The sequence below is a fragment of the Microcaecilia unicolor genome, chromosome 9 (assembly GCF_901765095.1).
Source record: "Microcaecilia unicolor chromosome 9, aMicUni1.1, whole genome shotgun sequence".
NCBI classification, from domain to species: Eukaryota; Metazoa; Chordata; class Amphibia; order Gymnophiona; family Siphonopidae; genus Microcaecilia; species Microcaecilia unicolor.
In genome coordinates, this window is record NC_044039.1 from 177,429,706 (window position 1) to 177,452,754 (window position 23,049).

At 42.9% G+C, this 23,049-nt stretch overlaps 1 protein-coding gene across 1 annotated transcript in view; it reads left to right on the top strand.

Annotated features, from left to right (window-relative positions):
- Nucleotides 1-23,049, top strand: part of SLC38A6 (solute carrier family 38 member 6) — a 77,081-nt gene that overhangs the window by 38,694 nt on the left and 15,338 nt on the right. Inside the window, exons 6-11 of the mRNA XM_030213966.1 lie at nucleotides 1,463-1,541; nucleotides 12,631-12,713; nucleotides 13,147-13,205; nucleotides 15,373-15,438; nucleotides 15,978-16,031; nucleotides 20,016-20,095. Coding sequence (XP_030069826.1) covers nucleotides 1,463-1,541; nucleotides 12,631-12,713; nucleotides 13,147-13,205; nucleotides 15,373-15,438; nucleotides 15,978-16,031; nucleotides 20,016-20,095 — 421 coding nt within the window. The remainder of the gene's footprint in view (nucleotides 1-1,462; nucleotides 1,542-12,630; nucleotides 12,714-13,146; nucleotides 13,206-15,372; nucleotides 15,439-15,977; nucleotides 16,032-20,015; nucleotides 20,096-23,049) is intronic.

Sequence of the window (23,049 nt, forward strand, 5' to 3'; positions counted from 1 at the left end):
CACTTGGCAACAATTAGAATTTACACGTGCATCTTGACAGGCATAAAGATGTGTGTGTAAATTCTAGTGCGCAGATCTGAAAAGAGGGCAAGATATGGGTAGGTCATGGACATGCCAAGAATTTACGCTCACCACAAAAAGAGCGGAAGATGAACCAAAACACCAGAAAAGACCATAGGGAGTAAAAGCTTTTACTCCCTATGGTCTTTTCTGGTCTGTTTTGGTTCATCTTCCGCTCTTTTTGTGGTTTTCGTTTTACTCTACGGGAGATTTGGACTTTCATTTTGTTGGTTAAGAATTTACGCTCACCATTACAGAATACGCCTGATCCGCTCCTAATTTAAGGACTGCTCCTGGTGCAAGGTGCAATTCTATAAATGGTGCCAAATTTGGAGCACCATTTATAGAATAGCGGTTAGCATTTACTTTTTTGACGTCATCAATAGAATTTGGTCCCTAATGCGCACTATACCAGTTAATTTTTGCAATTAGCATGCTTTAGAAAAATTGATGTATTTGTTTTTAAGGGCTTTTCTTTTTAGGTTTTATTTATTTTGCAGGCATTATTAGTACAAGAAAACTACAGAAAACATTTAAAAAAAGGCCTTAAAAACAAACGTGCGAATTTTTGCAATTAGTATGTCTTAGTAAAGATCCACTGGTATAGTATGCTCACCTATATGGCAAGTGAGGTGTAGGTGCAGTTTGTAAAAATACATTTGCCATGCACACTATCCTCTGGATTCTATACAGCATAACTTAAGTTGCGCATGCAAATCTGTTTGTGTCTGGATTGCGCATGCAAGATAATTAGTTAAGTTAATCAGTGCCAGTAATTGCCAATTAATAAGCAATTACTGGCATTAATTGAAATTTACGTGTGCAACTATCTAAGTGTATTCTGTAAAGTGATGTGCATAAATTCTAAGGTGCATAGCTGAAAAGGGGGTGTGACCATGGCCATGGAATGGATGGGTTGTGGACGTTTCTAAACTCTATGTGCGTTGTTATAGAATACACCTGGTCTGCGCCTAATTTGGGCATCAGCATTTACACCGTTTTACTTGACGTAACTGCCCGCAACTGCCGCATATAAGTAAAAAATATGGTAATTGACATTTGAATATTTTGCAGCTAAAGCTGAACTCGGCATAACTGAGCACCTTTCTTAATAGGTAGAATGTTTCAGAAAAGTGTGTAGATTTTAAAATGCAATATGTTGCATGTACTTTTCTCCACCTTGCCTAAATGCCCTCAGGAATAGTGTTCTCGGTGTGGTTGAAGGTATGCATGTTGTGGCATGACTTGTGGACTTTTAGCCACACCGAGAGCAGGCAGTTGTAAGACAGCTAATTTATGCTCTTTACCGGTGGCTTTTATTGGGGAAACTCCATTATGGAGTAATGACAGGTTTTCATTGATTTTTATTGCACTACTAAATGTGTTCCATTTCTCTTTCCAGCAATGGCATGTTATCTGTTCATCATTAAAACAGAGCTGCCTGCCGCCATTGCAGAGTTCCTAAGCGATGCTCACACTGGGTAAGACAAATAATTCTTAAACAGATCTGGATGGCAGAGGAATATTGTTTTGTGTAAGGATTATTCCATCATGTGTTCTGTTTGCTTGGATCTAGCATTTTTAATCCCTTGTTACAAAGATTGAATCTAGAGGCTGACTGAATTTCGATTTCAGTGACAATATTAGCCCAAAATCTATATTTGGCCTTGTTTCGGATGAAAATGTTTGTGCATTTTCAGCTGAAGCTGTGTTTCCGTAGCTCCCTCCCTGACCCACCCGACTGCATTCTCAAAATGGCTTCTGGAACCTCCAGCAGCAATCTCATGAGACTGACACTGAAGAGCGCAGCAGCCATTTTGACAGTGGAGACTACATAGGCAGAAGCAATTGTGATTGCTCCTACCCTGATTAGGCACCTCCAGCAGTCAGTTGTATGGTAGGCCTGAGGAGGCATATGGAGGGGGGAGGAGGGGGCTGCCTTTGTTTAGAGCTGCCTTGTTGGGAGCTGTTTCCGTTCAGGGACCAGGCTGGGTCCCAGGGGCCACCATTTTGAACCCCCCCCCCCCCCCCCCCCCCCGCCGACGCCGTCTTTGACCCCCCCCCCCCCCCCGGCGTCGCCAACCCTCCCCCGTCGCCATCGAGTACCTGTGCTGGCGGGGGTCCCCAATCCCCGCCAGCCGAAGTTCTGTGTCTTCTCTTGAAGACCTTCAGCCCGTCTCTGGGCCAGCGCGTTGCTGCAGCCTGCAGCAGCTGATCTGATTCTGCAAGCGGGAAGCCGATTCTCTTTGCGTGGTATGAATCGTCCTGATGTGTGCAGGACATCAGGATGATTCATACCACGCAAAGAGAATCAACTTCCCGCTTGCAGAATCAGATCAGCTGCTGCAGGCTGCAGCAACGCGCTGGCCCAGAGACGGGCTGAAGACACAGAACTTCTGCTGGCGGGGATTGGGGACCCCCGCCAGCACAGGTACTCGACGGGGGAGGGTTGGCGACGCCGGGGGAGGGATCCAGGGCCAAATCTGAGGTAGCTATGCCACTGCTGGGCCCTAGCAACCAGTTTTATCTTTGGTTTCGTTTGCCATCTTCCTAAGACACTTCAAATGACAGAGAGGGAAAAAAAAGACTAACAAGGCTTCTGTAGCATTTTTGATTCTGGTTCATGGTAGTTCTATTATTAGGTTTCAGTGTACTGTTTTCAAGTTTACCTTATTGTATTTATGTTTATTCTTGGTTATTTTACTATTGTTATGCTCTTAACAACAAAATTATAAATTTTAAGTTAAACGGTACCTACTGTACACCGCCTTGGGTGAATCTCTTCATAAAGGCGGTAAATAAAAATAAAACTGCCACCTTGGTGTTTCTTATGTAAAGGAGGAAGAACCTAAGGATAAGTTGCTGAGCTGGACTAAAGATGAGCAGGAGGATATTGTGGATTGCTCCACATGATTTCTAAGTCAGAGATCAGACACTGCAGGCTTTATCAAATAACTGTCTATCTACAGAAACTGAATGCATTAGTCATGTTTAAAAGGTTTCGTTAGTTGACTCTGCTTGCAGAGGAAAGTTCAGTAACAAAGCTTGGCTCTTCAACCAGGCCTTTAATGGAAGAAGTAATACACATGTACACACGTTAACTCTCTTAACTGTCTATATGTTCCATCTTTGCTTGCATCCTATGCTGTCTGTTAAAATGTTTTATTATGTACTGTGTTGACATTGTAATGTAGCATACAATGCCATACTTTGTATTGTTGTTTGAATTACTGCTGTAATTGTCTATTTCTTATGTCTGACTTATTTTTGCTGTACACCACCTTGAGTGAATTCCTTCAAAAAGGCGGTAAATAAATCCTAATAAATAAAGATTTAATTCCAAAGTCATATAGCTCCTAGCTACTACTCAATTGCCTCCCCTTGTTCCTTCTCACCCCGTACTTCCCTCGCCCTTAATTGTCTTGTCTGTCTGTATTATTTTTAGATTGTAAGCTCTATTGAGCAGGGACTTTCTCTCTGTCAGGTGTTCAGCGCTGCGTGCGTCTGGTAGCGCTATACAAATGTTAATAATAATAATATAGCTGTGGTTGACTTAAAATCATACAATACCGGCCTCTGGAATCGGTTTAATTTTTAGCTCCTGTTACTCACTATTGTAACCACCCAATAGCAAGCCATAAGTAGTAATGCACAAAAAAAACATTTGAATTTATGCATGAAAAATTATTATTTCTTATGACTATATTCATTAAGAGCTAGGAGTCTGATTGATTGAAAGTTACTATGCTGTGTCTTCCAAGATATGAAAACATTGGGGGGAATTCTGAATATGGCACTGTAAAAAAAAAAAAAAATCAGTTAGGCGTAGCTTATAGAACACATTCACACGCCGTTCTTGTGACTAAAATTTAGGCACACCCACTTAGGCCATCTAAAACCAGTCCTAAATACCTGTGCCTAAGTTAGGTGCAGATTGGGTGTGTTCTGTAATTGAAATGCCCACGATCCACCCATGGCCATGCCCCCTTTTCAACTGTTCGCATTAGAATTTACGTGCACTGCGTTATAGAATATGCTTAGAAAGTTGTGCTTGTTAATTCTAATTAAAGCCAATTAGTTCCACTAATTGGTTAAGTACCAATTATCAGTGCTGATTGGCTTGTTAATTGTGCATTCATTTTGACCATGCTGCCAAATTAGCATGCACAATTTAAGGCGCCATATATAGAGTGCATGCATTTCAGGCCCTGTAGGTCACTCAGGTTCCCATCCTCTGTTTCCCTTTTAAAGGTAAACAGATGTCTAGTTCATGCATTAAAGCCATCCACTTACTTTGAATCTGCTGTTTGTGAGGATGGTCAAGGTGGAGCAAAAAAACAGTATTATGTGCTTTAAGAAATCCCACATACACATGCCATTTGCCTGCATGTGATCAAGGAACCTTTTCATGTACCTGAAGTCATGCATGCTGTGGAAGTCACATGCACTTTCAGAATTCAGTCAGGCCATTCTCTCTGAGTAAATGTTTTTGAAAAATGCCCTCTTGAAGGTCTCTCTTGAAAAACTGTGTAGTTCCTATATTTTTATGCAGCTAAATTTATCAAGATTTTAGCCAAACTCACGTTTCAAAATTTTCTGTTTGAAAATTCTTCCAAACGAGATACATAATTTTTGCCTAGATTTAGAAAGCTAAGGGGTCCTTTAGCTAATGTGTGTTAACAGATTTAGCATGCATTAATGAGTTAGTGTGTGTTATGCCTTGCAGACCATAGGTATACAATAGACAGTTCAGCATTTTACGCACACTAAATTCATTAGTACTCGGTAGTAAAAAGATCCCTTAGTGTTCTGTGTGGAGCTGAAAATCACTGCTGGGTGCCTGTATTTGTTTCCCTGCTCTAACTCCACATCTACAGGCACTCATGTTCTGGGCTACTAAATTTAGGTATTTAGGGGTCCTTTTACCAAGTTGCAGTAAATGTGAGAGAACAGTGTGTTTTAAGCCTGTAAAATGAATTTGGTATTTCCTGAAGTGTATTTCTCTAGTTTGGCCAGCATGTGGTGCATGTTTGTTTTGAAGCTGCTGCAGAGCCAAGGCTGTTTTTCTTTGTTTAAGCCTTTTGAAAAGGCAGTCTGCAGCATACTTTCAAAGATTGTTGTTCTGGGCTCTGATTGGCTCAGGAGCTCATTTTTCATTTGGATTTTACTGGCTTTTTCTCCAGTCTTAGCCAAGAAGAAAAGAGCAGAATCTCTTTGCTGAGGCTCAGTGAACAATTATATGTCCTGATCTTCCCAGGTACTTTTAGAAAGTAAACAAATGTTTAGATAGTCTATATTTAATTTTACCTGCTACTATTTGCTGATTGCACTTCTTTTTGTTCACTGTTCAATTTTTAAGACAATAAACAATTTAGTTTGTTGCCTTTGCCTGTCTGAACTGATAAAGAATCCTGGTGGTTTGTGTGTTGGGTCTGTGAGTGCTTTCTGGGAACTGTGAGACCACTGGGAGTGTGGCCTCCAGTACCCTAGAAATTACTGGGGATAATTTGAGTGTGGGAGACTTGCCCAAAGGCGGTTGTGACCCAGTCAGTGGGAGGACGGTGCTAGTATAGAGCGCAAGCAGCAAGTGCAGGTGGACCTGAGCTGTGCTGGGGATAGACCCTCTAAGTGGCTGTGGGGTTAACCTTAGGTGGGTGGCTAGGCATTTTGTGACGGGGGGTCCTTTTACCAAGCTGCAGTAAAAGGAGGCCCCCTTTTTTTTTTCTTGAAGAAATGGCCACGTGGCAAGTGAAGCACTTGCCATGCAGCCATTTGAGGAGGAGCACTTACCATCACCCTTTGATGTAGTGGTAAGGGCTCCTGCGCTACCCTGGCGGTATTAAAATATTTTGTAGTGCCAGAAGTGTTGCGCTATGGGGGTGGACCATAGTAAGGTGCCCAAAGTAAAGCACCTGAACCATTTGAAAACTGATCCCTGATGTTAGAGCGTAGAACTTTATTTACTGCAGTTTCTAGATGTAAAATGACCCCTGTTTTTGCCAGTGCTATCTTAATTTGTTTTTTTTTGGGGGGGGGGGGGTTTGGCACATCATATTTATTTGTGAGCATATTTGTGGAAATGGGTATTAAATCAATATTTTATGTACATGTGTGTTATATATTTTGTGTGTGTGTGTGTGTATGTATACACTTTTTTCACAAAATCTTTCCTTTTGTTTTTTTTATAATAACTTTACCTTGTAGTTGCCGCTAGCGCAGCTTTGTAAAAGGGAGGGAGTTAGTTTGTGAACTTTCCTAGCACTTAATGATTGTCTTGGGAAAAGGATTGATGCCATGAAGTTCTCTTGCATAGGAACTTCACAGTATGAGCAGTGAGCGGATCTAATCTGCAACATATGGTGTTCTTGTCCCATTCCATTTGGAAAGAAGCTGCAGCGATTTAGAAATAAACCTGCTATAAGTTAAAACAAGCAGAGAGCATGTTTGCTTGCCAAAATCATTCCATTAAGATTAAGGAGTTTTACTCTTGTCCCTTCTTACCTGAGGAATTCTTCTCCTTTGGGATTAAAATTACATAGTCAAATTGTGAGGGCATTCTGTTTTGAATGTGTTTTTACAGATAGATGTGTTTTTCTGAGTATTTAGGATGTAACTGCTACACTGCTTCTTGACGAGTATCGCAAGTCAGAGACAGAATAAAACCTCTTAAGACCTGTGTTAGAATCTCTTTATCAAGCTAAGATTCCAAGGGGCTCATTTTCAAAGCACTTAGACTTACAGAGCTCTATAGGTTACTGTCAGGCTTATTTTCAAAAGAGAAGGACGCCCATCTTTCGACAGGCACAAATAAGAGTTTTGGATGCAGAGAGAAGATGCTGACTGATACGTTTCTGATCCCAACAAGGAAGGGAAGAATTGACAGTTGATGCTCATCTCCTCCCCAGCTATTCAATCAGCTAAACTATTGGGGGCAAAATGTGGGAAGCACGGCAGCCAGGGAGCTCAGGCCCCATTTGCTGAAAAATCCAGGGGTTGGGTGAGGGATGAGATGGTGAGCAACCAAACGCTTCCCACCCTCCCATCCCCCTGCCACACAAGCCAAAGGCTGGCTGAGAAGTAAGCACTGGGACAAGTGGAGAAGATGAATACATCCTGAGTCCCATTTGTTGAATGAGGGAAGGAGGTACAAATAGAAGAAGGGGGGATTATGTCCCTAGAGCTCAAACCCCTAACTCCAGTATTTTGAAGTAACCCCTTCTCGCCCCCAGTTCCCAGCACTGCTCATTCCCATGCACTTTCAATCTTTCCATCCATTGTCACTCACTCAGGTTCCCGCCCCCTCCCCCGCCCCCGACACACACTTATAATCTTCCTGTTACTGTTAACTGCTCCAGCCGGATACTTGGACACCTAACTACACACACTGCCCAAAGAGTGTCTTTCATAGATATGGAAGATCATGAGACAACTGGTTCTTCTCCTCCCAGCCTAGTCAGTCTGGGCTGTGTGCATAGAAGAAAAGTCCAGAACAGGGAAGTCTGGGTAGCTTCTCAAACCGTTATTGCTTTGTTTCAACAGGGTGCAGATTATTATGTACTATGGTACAGTATACATGGTATTCTGATATATTAGATATCACTATAGGAAGTGTGTAGGGGGGAGGGGACGAGAAAGGTGGTGTTTCGCATGTGTGCACTTTTCAACTTGCATGTGATATGTAAGGCTGTTTGCATTTTTCAAATTTCTGATTCATGAGTATTTTTGAAAAGGTTCTATATATTTTACGTATTCATAGCAAAGAATTCTGGTTGCTTCGTTGGATATGCAGAAATGAGTCAAGTTGTGGGCAATAGCTTTTCGTTTGGAATAGCTTAATATCTATGACTAGCTTTGGAAGTTATCCTCTCCGTCGGGCCAGTCTTAGGCCTAGATGAGTTTGCTCTATTTAAACCCAGCATAACTGTGCTGTTTCTAGCCCTTAGTTGGTAATCTGACCCTTTGTGGTAGTACTGCAAGATTGAGTGGTGCCATTCAGGCTTATTTTCAAAAGAGATCACCGGCGATCTTCTGATACAAATCGGGAGATGGCCGGCCATCTCCTAAAACTGGCCAAATCGGTATAATTGAAAGCCGATTTTTGGACACACTCGCTGGCATTCCGTCGCGGAGGCGGCCAAACTTCAAGCGGGTGTGTTGGCAGGGTAGCGAAGGTGGGACATGGGCGTGCTTACGAGATGGCCGGTTTCAGCTGATAATGGAAAAAAGAAAACCAGCGATGACGCGCATTTGGCCGGTTTTACTTGGTCTATTAATTTTCACGACCAAGTCTCAAAAAGGTGCCCAAATTGACCAGATGACCACCGGAAGGAATCGGGGATGACCTCCCCATACTCCCCCAGTGGTCACCAAACCCCTCCCACCCAAAAAAAAAAACTTCAAAACATTTTTTTTGCCAGCCTCTATGCCAGCCAGCATGACACCAGTATGCAGGTCCCTGGAGCAGATTTAAAGCCAGGTGCATTAAACTGCACGGAAGAGTCCTTCCCTTACCGATCCCTTAGCAAATCGGTAAGGGAAGGGCATGCATGAAGGAAATCGCATGCAAATGAGCTGCCCATTTGCACGCAAATTTCCTTCCCTAGGAGGGGAATCCAGTCGACCAGCTCATAAAAAAATAAAAGGATCTTGCTGATCAGTTATGTTATGACTTGTTCTGTAGTGCTGTATTTTGTGATACTGTTTTGAGAAATGTTCAATAAAGACTTCATACAAATTAAAACACAGTCCCTGCCGTGCATTTTCCCTTGATGGCCGTCCCTGACGTGCACGTCCCTTAATGGCCGCCGTTCTCTTGATGGCCGTCTGTCTCCCCGAATGGGGAAATCAAAACTGTTTTTGCTCATAGCTTTTTTTTAGTAGTAACAGTAGGATTTGAACCGGCCACCTCTGCATTACAAGACTGGCCACAGCTCCACTTAGTTGGATGTCCCTCCCTTTTGATTATACCCCTTCAGGTCTCTCTCAGCCAATCACAACGCGTTTAGCTGTCTGTGAGTGGCTGAGAGAGACCTGGAGGGGCATAATCAAAAGGGAAGGACATCCAAGTAAGTGGAGCTGTGGCCAAGTGGTTACATCACTGGTCTTGAAATGCAGAGGTGGCCGGTTCAAATCCTACTGTTACTACTAAAAAAAGCTGTGAGCAAAAACAGTTTTGATTTTCCCGTTCGGGGAGAAAGACGGCCATTAAGGGAAGTGCACGTCAGGGACGGCCATCAAGGGAAAATGCACAGCAGGGACTGTGTTTTAATTTGTATGAAGTCTTTATTGAACATTTCTCAAAACAGTATCACAAAATACAGCACTCCAGAACAAGTAAGTCATAACATAACTGATCAGCAAGATCTAAATATCCAGAAGTACCAGTGCACTACGAATGCTGGCCCCTCCCACAGCCAAATGCCTTGGATTTGGCCGGATTTGAGATGGCCGGTTCCAGTTTCCATTATCTCTGAAAAAGAAAGTCGACCATCTCAAACCCGGCGATCTATGGCATTTAGCCGGTCCCAGCCCTATTATCAAAACAAAAGATGGCCAGCCATCTTTTTCAATAATACAGTTCCGGACAACTCTTTGCGGCGCCGCCAAAATAGATGGCCGGCCATCTATTTGGCCGGCGCCGTTCGATTATGCCCCTCATTGTGACCTCAAGTGAGGTTGGGACTGGAGCATTCAGCGATCACTCCCATTCCCCCCCCCCCCCCCCCCCCCCCCCGTACTTCTTGGATGGAAGGGTGGGGATCACTGGGGATTATTGGCTGACAGCAAAAACTGGGGTGATTTATTGGCGGCCAGGAAGAGATTGTAGGAGTTATGAGGTGATTTGGTGTGGGAGGGATATTCTTTTTTTCACAATCTGGTCCCTTTAAAAGATTTGGGGCCACTATCTTTGCTGTGACCAGAAACACTTTGTTCCCAGCTCAGCAATGTAAGTTTATATTTACCACGTGAGTCGCTGATCTTCAGTCCTGAGGTACTGCAGGAAAATGATTGGGTAGTAAATTTTGCTGTGGTAATATGAGATATTTTATTTCAGCTTAGTAACTACCCCTCATCTGGCTAAAACTCACTTTTGGGAGCATGGCAACAAACCTGTGTTAAGGGTGTAAGGCATGTTATTTTGCCAGTCATACACATTCATCCGCTAATTCTTTAATCTTGCACACACATTTTTGTGTTTAGCATGTAAATTAGCATGTGCAGGTTATAGAATTAATGGCAGTTATGTTTATAACTCGATTGTTAAATTAGGTACTAATTGGCACTAATTTGCAGGTACGCACTTATCTGCCCTTAGCTGTAATTCTACAACCGTAGCTCATAATTTCTGTAACGAGCAGCTGCTAGTGGGAGGGGCATGGGCAGGTTTGAGGTGTGCCCAGCATTGAGGAGCCCTTTTACGAAAGGGTTGCCATGTGGCAACCCAGAACTTCTGCTGGCCCAACGTAGCCGCTGACAGTAGTTCCACCTCAAGTGCGCATCATTTCCGTTGCTACAAAAAAGTCTTCATAATTTCTAGCGTGGCGGTAATCGGGCAGCGCCGGATACTGCCCGGTTACCGCTGGAGCCCTTAACGTAAGTGCTCTCCATCGTATGGTCACACGGTAGGAGTAATCTTATCACATGGCCATTTTATTTTTAGGGGCTTTTTATCCTCTGCGGTAAAAAGGACCCTGGCACACTGGAAAATGGCTACCGCAGGGCCCTTTTTTTTTTTTTACCGCAATTTGGTAAAAGAACCCTAAGGTTCTAGAACACTGTCAGTTACGCACGAGCATTTACACCAGCTTTTCATGTGGCACAAATGCTCACAGATCGATGCTAAAATTCAGACTTATGCTAGTATTCTAGATCAGCAATTACACGTCATTGCCAATATAGAATTTGCAGTTAACCCCCAGTATTTTAGTGCCTAACTTAGGTGACCTTTATAGAATTACCCCTTTAATGGCAAAATCATGCTCTTAATGCACATTATTGCACTGCAAGTGGGATGTCATATATGTAAATATATGCAAAGCAGCTCATTACTATGCAAAATAAATAATGCAACTACGTTTGACCTTCATAAAAGGGCCAGCATATGTTGTAATCTCTCCCTTACCCCCTTCCAGCCCTCTGCTCCTCTTCTTCAAACCTTTTCTGCCTGCTCAATCTCCTCTAGCACTGATAGGGTGTCTTCGGTAGTGGCTAGTTGGGGGGGGGGGGGGGGGCAAGAGCAATTCCCAGTGGTTTCTGCCTTGTACCTGTGTTCAAAATATCATTGAAGTCCCCCTACCTGTGTTCTTGCAGCACTACAGCTAGTGGGTCAAAGTATCAAGTATCTATGAAACATTTGTCTTGCATATTCAGTTCAGAGAGAGGCTATTAAATGGCAGTATCCCCATCTTTTTGATGTTCTAACAAAGGTACAACCTCCAGAACTAAGCACAAGGTGAGGCCTTTCAAGTGATCTATATTTTCTCCTGTTTTTCTATGATAGTCTGTATGTAGTATAACCACTGGAAGAACTCAGATGGTTAAATAGAGTCTATTTTGAGGTCATCTGAGTTGGTAAATGCAGTATTGTATTTTATCTCCTTGTTTTTCTGCTTGGTTTCACATCATTACGCGCTGCGTATGCCTTGTAGCGCTATAGAAATGCTAAATAGTAGTAGTAGTAGTAGTATATAGCATTATCAGCGTGAGCTCCTCCTAGGAGAAATGTGGTCTCAAGAACAAAAAAGTCTCTTTTTGCAGAATGCAGAAGTGGTGCCATTTCTGATTTTAAAAAAATAATGGTTATTATATTAAGAAAAGACTTCATAGCATGTTATTATTATTATTATTAACATTTGTATAGCGCTACCAGACGCACGCAGCGCTGAACGCCTGACACAATGAGACAGTCCCTGCTCGAAACAATCTAAAAATACAGACAGACAAGACAATTAAGAGCGAGGAAAGTACTGGGTGAGAAGGAACAAGGATAGGGGAATTGAGTAGTGGTTAGGAGCAAAAGCATGTTCCCTTAGTTCATGGTGACATCTTGGCGTGGTAGGAGCCAACTTTTCAAAATTATTGGGGGTGCTAAGCCCAATGGAAATAACCTTTCCCTGGACACGTACAATGATTTTCTCAATATTGGGGATTCTCAAGCACCCACAGAGCCAGATCCTATGTGGAGCATGCTCCGTTTTCTTCCTGTGCCTGATTCCACCTCCTGGCAAAGCCTTAAGAGCATCTGACCTCATTTCCGATCTTGATGCAAAACTGTCTGCCAAATTATTTTCTCTCCTCTTGGCATCCATTGTCATTCCTGGCTTCATGAAAGCTTCCCACGGGGCAAAGGAGGGTGACTGGGGCACAAGAAATCATCTTTATCCAGAATCTATGGTTTTCTCATTCCAATATTAGTCATTCACTGATTTTCGATTTACTTGCAGAGGCCTTCAGCACATCAACCTGATGATCTGACATTGCCAAAGATTCTTGTTCTCTGGTGTTTTATTCAGCAAAAGCACATGTTGATATTTTAACTTTTGTTCTTGAACTGTGTATCTTTTCCAACAGGTCCTGGTATCTAGATGGAAGATTGCTATTAATTCTTGCGTCTGTCTACATTGTTTTCCCTCTCTCCTTGCTTCCCAAAATAGGTAGGTAATCTGGAGGGCCCTGTTCTTTTATTATGCATGAGTGCCTTTAAAATCTATTTTCCCCCAAAGGAGGGTGGGAAGGCTCATTATTATTCTAAATCCTTTTGCTTGCTTCCTTTGAGTTGTTATCCTGCTTCTTTAGGCTGCTATAGTATGGAGTCTGCTAGACTAAAATCAGATCTTTACAGAAGAAGTTGAAAGGGCAGTATTTACTTCCAGCATGCCATTAGCGGTAAGCCAGTTCTAATTCTACACTACAAACTCACATAAATGATGTGTGACAGGCAGCTGGAATGTGGTTATTCTGAGAGCCTTAAGCTCCGCATACCATACACACTAATAGAAAACATAGCCAAAATGTGCAGCTTTTGCCTTGTATTAAGATCACCTTGCCATGCAATCAACATGTTGTCTTTTTACTGTTATTTTACAGGCTTTCTTGGCTACACAAGTAGTTTGTCATTTTTCTTTATGGTGTGCTTTACTCTTGTGGTAAGTTTTACAGAGAACAGTGGTGCATAACTTAGGCTGCAAATTGGGCTCATGTTTCTTTAGCATATTTTCTGTGCTTCACTTTGCATGTAATGAAATGTATCTATGTAATTTGCAGACGTTCCCCATGTGAATTTTTCCCACGTCTGCTCTTTCCACGGTCACAGATGAAACATAACATTTCTGTATTGCTGTCAGAAGAGAGCAGAGTTCATTTTTGTAAATATCTGAATACCTAGTGACGTCTGCATGCTTATTCTTGGCAAGCAGTTTATATATGTGTGTGCGTGTGTGTATAATATGTGTGTGTTTATTTAAATACAAGAAATGTGGTTACTATTATTAGCCAAAAACAAAGGGGCCGACCAGGCACCTTGAGGGTCCGAGATTGTGTCAAATCTGTTTGTTAGAAGTCCACACAAAAACCAATAATGGATGCAAATATCCACCAAAAGGAAAATAATTGTAGCAACGAACAATTGGACTCGACACAGATCTGTCTTTCAGCAAGAAACGCCTGCTTCAGGAATCGCAGAATCTAGATGGAATCTAGTTTTAAATTTCATGCATATAAAGCACTCATCTGTGAAACTGTATGCACAGTTGGAGCAGGGAGAGAAACGCCATACAGCAATATTTCCTGAGCCAGGTCTCAGCTTTGGCATTGACTATCCGGTTTATGCAGCGCCAGCTAATACATGGCCACCTGAGTTGATATTCAGAACTTAAATGGCCATGAGTTGCCGCATAAAGATAGGTCTGTGTTTTATGCAGTCCCTTTTAGGCGCTTACCCTGACCGGTTAAGTGTTGAATATTGGCACTTATCCAGCCAAGTGCCAATTCCGCTTCCAGAACACCCCTAAAATAGCCAGTTTTCACTTGGGCGTTAACTGCTAATTTTTCAGCGGTAAGAACCACTTAAGTACTGCTGAAAATTAGCAGATTGCCCCAAACAAGCGATTTGGGTTTCTGCCAGGTACTTGTGACTTGGCTTGGCCACAGTTTAGAAAAACGGATACTGGGCTAGATGGATCATTGGTCTGACCCGGTATGGCTACTGTTATGTTCTTAACCAGTCAGTGGCCGTTTCTGGCTGGTTAAGTCATTTTGAATATCGACCAGAGAGTGTGCAGAAAGCTATTCCTGGTGCAGAGTGAGTGGATAGTCGGCACCACGTGTATTAAAGGCTTGGGAGAAGAATCAGGCTTTCATCTGCTTTTTGAAATAGAGGTAGCCTCGAATTAGACGTAGCTGCTCTGAGAGAGTAAGTTCCAGAGTGTGAGGGTTACTCCTGAGAAAGCTCGCAGGCAATTAACGCATCATACAATTTCTTTTGATGAGGGTACAGATAGTGATGCTCCTTGAGAGGACCTCGGAGGGTTAACTTATTCTTTAAGTACTCTGGCCCATTTTTTTTTTTGTGAGGACCTTCAAAATCAGATATAGAGTTTTAAATTTAGCCCCGTAAGGTACTGGTAGCCAGTGTAGTTTTTGCAGGAAGAGTGGGATGTGATGCAGTATTGTGAATTAGTTGAAGCTGGTGCAAACTCTTTTGGTTTGACCAGTGTACAGGGCATTGCAGTAGTCCAGTTGTGATGCTATGATGGCATGGACCACTGTGGTCAAACTCGTTTTTTCAATATGTAGAGAGAGATTTTGTAGCTTCTTCAGGTGATAGAGACTGTTTTTAAAGGTTGTTTGAATTTGGAGGATCAGAGTGAGAGTATCCCAAAATTCCTGACCTGTGATTTTTAGGAGGAGTTCATACTTCTCAAAAGGTACTTTGAAGTCCGGTATTAGGTATCCAAAGAATCAGTTTTGCTTGGGTTCAGGCAGAGTTTGCTGTTTTTTGCCCATTCCTGAGTTGCTGTTAGACCACCGGTTGCTTTACTCAAAGCTGTAGGTAGATCCGATTCAGTGGGTAGCAGTAGTTGCACATCATTGGCATGAGAATCGCATTCTGTACATTTGTTCCTACATCAGTCTGTATTGCAGGCTAAGTTGGGTCTTGACAAGCCAACTTCTACACCACTCCCTCTGTTACAATATTGTACCATCATGCATCAGCCTTATTAGCACTTTGTAATTTACTCTTATCTTAAAGAAAGAGAGATGTGTGGGTGGGTTGTTTTTAGTTATGAACTGACAAAATGTTTTTCTTTACAGGTTGTCGTAAAGAAATGGTCTGTTCCTTGCCCGCTTCCACCAGACCACTCTCTTCAGTATTTACAGGTGAACTGCATACCATTTCTTTCAGATGTCTAGATTCAGAGAAGGAAGAGCAGGCTCTAAAGTAACTCTTTTTAACTGTTGTGCTTTATTTGTGTGGTCAGAGTTTATTAGCTTTTCTCATCGGACACAGCAACATATGCAGGTGAATGATTTGCACATGTAAATTGGCTGCCTAAAAATTACCTTCCCTTCGCACACTATTCTATGGTGCACCTGCTTTTATCCACATTTAGGTGAGGAAAATAATGCATTGAGATTGTATTTTCAAGACAATGCAAACTTTTTCCATGAGAGATCTACCAGCACAAGAATCATACTCCTTACCCCCAGCAGATTTCAGTGAGAAACTGTGCCCACACTTTGCTTTTCAAACATAATTCAAAGTCTGTGACAGGACAGCACCTGAAGACTTTTGTCCTAAATTTGATAGTTAGAAAATTGCCATTTCCCTTTGGTCCAGCTCAGTGAAATTTTGTAGTTCTGGTTTGTAGAAGCGAATATTCAAATGTCTATTTTTTTTTTTAATTTCTTTGTTGCAGGTCTCAAATTCCACTGATGATTGCAAACCGAAGTTTTTCAGATTATCTAAAGAGGTCTGCATATTAATATATAATTTTACAGACATTATATTGTACTCCACATCTTTCCGTCCTTCCCTTACTGAAAATTCTTAAAAATTACAGTTTGTGAAGTCGAGGGCTTGTTCCCTTATGTTTGTTTCAGTATATATCTACAGTTGATTAGTTTGAAAATTGACCAGGGATCAGTTGAATTCAATTTCTAATTATGTAGCATCTTTTCTTTACCCGAGATTGCAGGGGAAGGGGGAAAAATGGTGCATCTGTGGAAATAGTCCCTGTTCTCTTCACTGTGGTCTGTTAGTACTATGTGACGTGTTAACGCTCATTATTTTCTGTTGCCCCTGTTAGCAGCTGCAGGGCCTGTCCACTAATAATGTGTTGACTGCACATTGCAGGTTAATTAATAGACCCCAGTATGTCTAAATATAATTTTTGCTCAGTCCTGTAACATAATCTTAATGGTACTGGGTCTATGGCACCATAAACATTTAGGGCCACTATTTATTAAGCTACTAGTAAAAAAGACCCGTTTCTGACACAAATGAAACGGGCGCTAGCAAGGTTTTCCTCGGAGTGTGTTTGTTTGAGAGAGTGTATGTGAGAGTGACTGTGTGTGAGTGAGAGAGAGAGTGAATGTGTGAGAGAGAGAGTGAGTCTGGGTGCGAGTGTGTGTGTGAGAATGAGAGTGTGTGCAAGTGCGTATGTGAGACACAGTGTGAGAGAGAGAGAGTGTGTTTCACACAGATACAGTGTGTGCGAGAGAGAGTGTGTGTGAGACACAGACTCTCTGTGAGACTGAGTGTATGAGACCAAGAGAGTGTGTGAGTGACTGTGTGACACATAGAGAGTGAATGTGATACAGTGTGAGACATAGAGTGTGCGAGAGTGAGAGAGAGAAAGACATTGACTGTGAGAGAGAGAGTGTGTGTGTGTGACAGAGATGCCCCCCCCCCCCCCCTCTCTGGTGCCTGAGCGTTACTGTGCAGGACGCTGAGCTCTGGCTGTGCTTCAAGGAACTGACCAATCCTATTTAATAGAATTCACCTCCAACATTCTGAAGCCAAGAAACCTCGTGTGGTTGGTCACTTCTTCTGCTTGTGACGAACCCGGAAGTACATGATGTCAATTCAGGAGATGGATACAGAGAGCAGGAATGCCTCAGCCATGCAGTCAGCTTCAGAATGTTGGAGGTGCGTTTTATTATATAGGAGGATGTTGAGGTTTTGCAGGCACTACATGGTAATAGCCAAAATAACTGCAAAACCTGCACATTAACACTCAGAGGCATTCCCAACATTTTTGGGAGGGTTGTGGTGCCGTTAACACAGAGAAAGTCACTACTGCATGTTGACTGCACTGCAGATAGTGTAATGCAGTTAACTATACTTCTGTTTCAAACAGAAGTATAATGTAGTCTCCACCATTCTCTGTCCAAAATGGTATTTTCCATATTGGCTGTTGTAATGTAGGAATTAAGACACAAGCATTCTCATGATGAGCAGCTAGCACAGTTGAGTAAACGGACTCAATAGTAATATAATAAGAGATTGAAATGTTCCATCTGGTCTGCCCACTAAGGCCCCCTTTTACTAAGGCGTGCTCACGTTTTTAGCTCGCGCTAAACATTAGAGACGCCAGTGCATTCCTATTCCACGGAAGTCATGCAAGGCCACAGCTTGACGTCTTGGCAGCCATTTTCATGAAGCAGCAGCAGTGAGCAGGAAAGAGTGGAGGTTTTTCTTGCCATAAAGAGGCCCCTACACTACCAGGGCTGTAAGGTAGGCCCGGAAAAGGGAGGGGGTTGATATGCTGCACATGGATCGGAGGGAGAGAAGAGGAAGATGAGTTGTTCATAGAAGGGAGGAAAGTGGAACATTTAAGGGATGGAAGGGAAGGGACGGGGGGGAAGGGAAAAGGGGGAAATGCAGTATATAGATAGAAGGGAATGGCGAGGAGAGGGTAACATACTGTTCGTGGATGGGAGGGAAAGAAAATGGGGACATGCCGCTCATAGATGTTTGCATATTTTGGAAATGTACATATTTTCTAATTTTGTGTTTAGCAGAGTACAGAAGAAAATGCATTTCTGTTAATTTTACCAGTATTTCACTGCTTATAGAATCTGTTTTTTTTTTTGTTTTTTTTTGGGGGGGGGGGGGGTCAAGGTGACTGTGGCAGGGTGCAGTGGGGCTGAGAGTGGGCTGGGGGCAGGGTGGCATTTTATTTTTTGTGTCCTCTTGTCGCAGCAAATATGGTAACCCTAGGACGTAGCAAGATGAGTGTGCCATAGAGGGGGCAAGCAGAACAAGGTGAGCGTTCTGTGTGGAGGGGGCAGAGCAAGCTGAGAGTGTGCCCTGGAGAGAGAGAATGAGAGGTGAGGCTGTGTGCCTGGGGGACAGAGGAATTGAGAGGAGGGGTATTGTATGTGGGAGAAGTCTTTGGAGACAGAATTAGGGGTCATGCTGGGAGTTGGAGGGAGAACTACAGTTGGAGTGATAAATGGAACTGGGAAAGCTGGAGCCTGAGGAGAGAAAAGGCAGGAGGGAATTTCAGGCCCTTTTGATGGAAAAATTCTGTGTAATAACTCTAAAAATAATGTAGAATTTTCACAAATTCCGTGCTGAATTCCTCCAGGAGTATTATGCCTTCTGAGAAGTGTAAGAATTCATTTCACGGATGTTTTGAGCTGAAGTTCCTAATGCTTGGGTTCCATCCTCTTGCCATTTGAAGGCCTCTGGGTTTATCCCACACATTGTTTGAGTTCTGAATTCCATCTCTATTCTTGTCTTCATGACCCCCCTCTGGGGTCCACCACCCTCTTCGTGACACTCTTTCCCGACATTTCTCCCAATTTTACCTCCTTGTACTTAGAGGAAGTGAAAAGCTTCCAGAGCTGTATGTTGCGCTTCAGGAGGTTTTTGACCTTCACTATACAGTATGTGATTCTCTGAAACCTAAAGATGTTGATAGATATCTGAATGTTTTTACTATAGTAACAAATAGTTGTCCGTCAATGTGTTTCATTCATTCTAGTCTGCATCTGGAATCCTTCATTGCTTTCTTTGTTAAAGAACGCTGTCCTTTTTGGCAGATGCTGGAAGCCTTCAGTGGGCTTCCCTTTGATGCTTTCTCTGATCTTATGTACTTTTTATAAAGGAGCAATACCCAAAAGAATAATGGGTCTTGGGGCAGATTCAGTTTCACCTTGGGCAGAAGGCATGTTCTATTATTAATGGGAATCTTAGGATGTAAATTGTTGGCAATGGGTATTGTTTTTTGTGTCAAGGTTGACTAAAAGGAAGGACTTCTGCCCAAGTACTGCCTTATTAGAACAGCAAACGGAAATGAGAACATCCCACTGAGAGAAGGAGAGAATAAGTATATATGTGTACATATTGTATATGTGAGAAGATATATATATCGATTATAGGCACAAAAGCAAGAAGAGAAATTTAGTAAATGCACAAAATCTAGCAATGACTAAGGGCCTCATTTACCAAGCTGTGGCAAAAGGGGGCCTGCGCTGGCATTGGCACATGTATTTCATGCGCGTCAAGGCCCCCTTTTACTGCAGCTGGTAAAAGGGAAGTCTTTCTTTCCTGCAGGAAATGGACTTGTGGCAAGTAAAGCACTTGCCGTGTGGCCATTTTGGGGGTGGGGGGGGGGGGGGGGGAAGGGGGAACCCTTACTGGCATCCATTGAGGTGGCGGTAAGTGCTCCACACTAACCCGGTGGTAACCAGGCAGCGCGGGCACTGCCCAGTTACCGCCAGGTACTCCCCGGTGCTACAAAAATAAATGTATTTTTGTATCACCGGATATGACGGCACACTAGGGGTGGGAAGTACCGCCGGGTTGCAGTGGTAGCCCGGCGGTACGTCCTGTTTAGCGAGCGGTAAGCCTGTGTTGGGCCCCTTTTACCGCTTAGTAAAAGGGGCCCTAAGTGAAGAAAATATATAGTCTTTCCAGTATATTTACATTTGTTTTATGTTTTCAGAGTGCATATGCTATACCAATTATGGCATTTTCATTTCTCTGCCATACATCTGTATTGCCGATCTACAGTGAGCTTCAAAGGTATGAGAATCCTCAGGGGATCAAGAAAGTTAGGAGAGCCACAGGATGGTCGTAAACGATGTCCTGAAATGCAACTTGTAGCTAATCTAGCATCCCGTCTTTTAGCAGGGTGCCCCAAGCTTCTGACCTCTGCTGCGGTTTCTCTCCTGCTATCACTCACCTTTGCCAAGAAGCTGGAATACTGCACTCTTTTTGCCTCTTGCCTTGTTAATGTTTGGGATCAGTGTAAGGCAAACATTAGAGACTGGGTGGGAATGTTAATTATCGCTTTTTTGTCTTGTTGCTTCTGTCTGAAGCAGTGGTTCTGAGCTTTTCCTCAGTCAGAACACACCTAGTAGACAATACTCATCTTTGTGACACACTTCATACATGACCCTCATGGACCTTTGATCTGGTACAGTATGGCAGTTCTTGTAGATGCAGACCACATTTACATTTAATTCATACAAACCCTGCCCCACCCCACCACAACAACAGATGCAGATCATAACTTAGCATATTTTCTCCACGGAAGTTACCATATAAAAAAATATTAAGTCATACATGTTTCTATGTATTTTGATTCTCATGCCATCTGAGTAATGGCAACATAAATCTCTCCACTACCATGAACACTATGAAATAATACAAAACCTGAAAAAAATCCTAACTCGGCATACTTGTAGCTGACCTACTGTATAACACTAGCATTAATTCCTATGATTAAAAAAACATGAACCCTTCTTATGAATAGGCAGCATTACGAATAATACATGGAGCCCTAGAACACCAATACACCTACTGCTGGTAAAACAGAAAGTGGACTGCTGCAGAGTTCAAAAAATAATGGGAAGCGGACAATGGCTTTTCTAGGACAAACCAAAATGATTCAAAGTTCAAAGAGGATATTTATTGATGATTGAAGACTGGACACAGCACTGTGTTTTGGCAATAATGCCTGCCTCAGGAGTCTAAAGTAATACATAATATATTTCTTAAAAAAATACAATAGGATAAAAAGTCTATGCATATGTAAATGTAGAAACCCACTAAGATCTACTTCACTGATAATATGAGAGAGCTCAATAAATTAAAAGTGAAGAAAACACAACATTCACTTAGTTAACGGAGGAAAGAGATCTCGTAATACTGTGGCAATGATAACAACACACTGTACTTTTCATGGTCTCTTTATTGCTCACAGTTTTTAAAAAGTAATCATGGATGAAAAAACCTCCTGAATTTTTAATTTTTTTATTTTTTGCACAATAATTGTTGATTCAATCAAACTTTGCTCACTGATAAAAACCTTATCGGATATTGTCCCAAAATCACATCGCTAAGGATTAAACAATGGACTTATCTGAATAGTGTAGCGTTCGTGTGGACTTTGACTCAACCCCAGCTGTAAAGCTCAAGTCGGTGTGGTCTCGATGGACCCGTTTCTCAATAGCTTCATCAGGAAACTCACTGGTGGTAGCTATAATGCTGCTGGAAAATGGTCGCTCCCCTCCCCTGTGAAGCAACCAATGATGTTCCAAATAAAAATTAGTAACCTTTCCATTAAGTTGGTAAATTAGAACTATCCAAAGGTTAGTAATTTTTATTTGGATCACCATTTTTTTGCTTCATTTAATATGTGTATGTGTGCTTTTAATTGTGGGCAATTTGTATTTTTAAGTTCATATTCTAAGGCCTTTAGATTGTAAGATCTCTTGAGCAGGGACTGTCCTTCCCCTTGTTTAAAATTGTACAGCGCTGCGTAACCCTAGCAGCGCTATAGAAATGCTAAGTAGTAGTAGTAGTAAGGTTGATTTGTATTTTATTTTGTTTATATATATATATATATATAGCCATTTTATCCCCTTGTGTTTTTTTAAAGAAATATTTTATGTATTACTTCCATATCATCAAGCTGATCAATCCATAGACTGGTGGGTTGTGTCCATCTACCAGCAGGTGGAGATAGAGAGCAAACTTTTGCCTCCCTATATGTGGTCATGTGCTGCCGGAAACTCCTCAGTATGTTCTCTATCTCAGCAGGTGGTGGTCACACACAGCAGCAGCTCTGGCTAGGCCTCCAAGCCTAATCCTTAGGTTTTGTTGAGGCCTGGGGTTGAGGGCTCTTTTGAGCAAGTGCAAACCTGGTGGTGCCAGGTCCCTCCTTTTCTCCCCCCTCCCGCTGGCTCCGTTTAAAAAAAAAAAAAAAAAAAAAAAAAATATTTTTAAACGTCTTTAAAGGCGTTTAATTTGACGTTTCTTTAAGCGTTCATTGCAGCTACTCACTGGGACACCAGTTCGTTACAGCTCGGAGCGGCAAGCAGGTAATTTTACCTTTTTATAGCGGGCAGGGGGTTCCCCGATTCTTCTCCTCGTGGCAATGGCGTCGGAGGGCGAGGGCGCAAAGGGTCGCTCCCCGGATCGCTGGAGCGCTTCTAGAGGGGATGCGGGGGTTTTACAACCTGATTCGCCCTTGATGGGTGATAGTTTAGTGACCGATGAATGTCCCGGTCGTTCCTCCGGCGTGGCGGTTTTTTCCCGCCATAAACGCCCATCCCCCGCTCCTCGCCTCCGCCATCTTGGCCGGCCACGCGGCTCGGACGGCTTCTTCGGGGCCGCCCTTGAGGTTGGAGACATTAATGCCATGAACGCCCTTAATTTGGGCGACGGCACAAAAGCGGCTAAAGTTAAGCGCCGTTCTTCCCGCGCGGCTCCTTCACGGAGTTTCGCGCCGGACGCCATTTTGGATGCGCAGCATGTCTCTCCCCCGCTATTGCGAGCGCCGGTTGAGAGTGCGTCTAGGGCTGTTGCCCAGGCTGCGGAAGTGCACAGTCTGGGGGGTTTCTCCCCCGAGTTTGTTTTGCTGCTGCATCAGGCTTTCCTCATGCAAAACGCTGCCCCTGCTCCCTCTTCTGATAAAGAGGTTGAGGTTCCCAGAGGTAAACGCCCTCGGGTTGATTTCCAGGCCTTGGAGG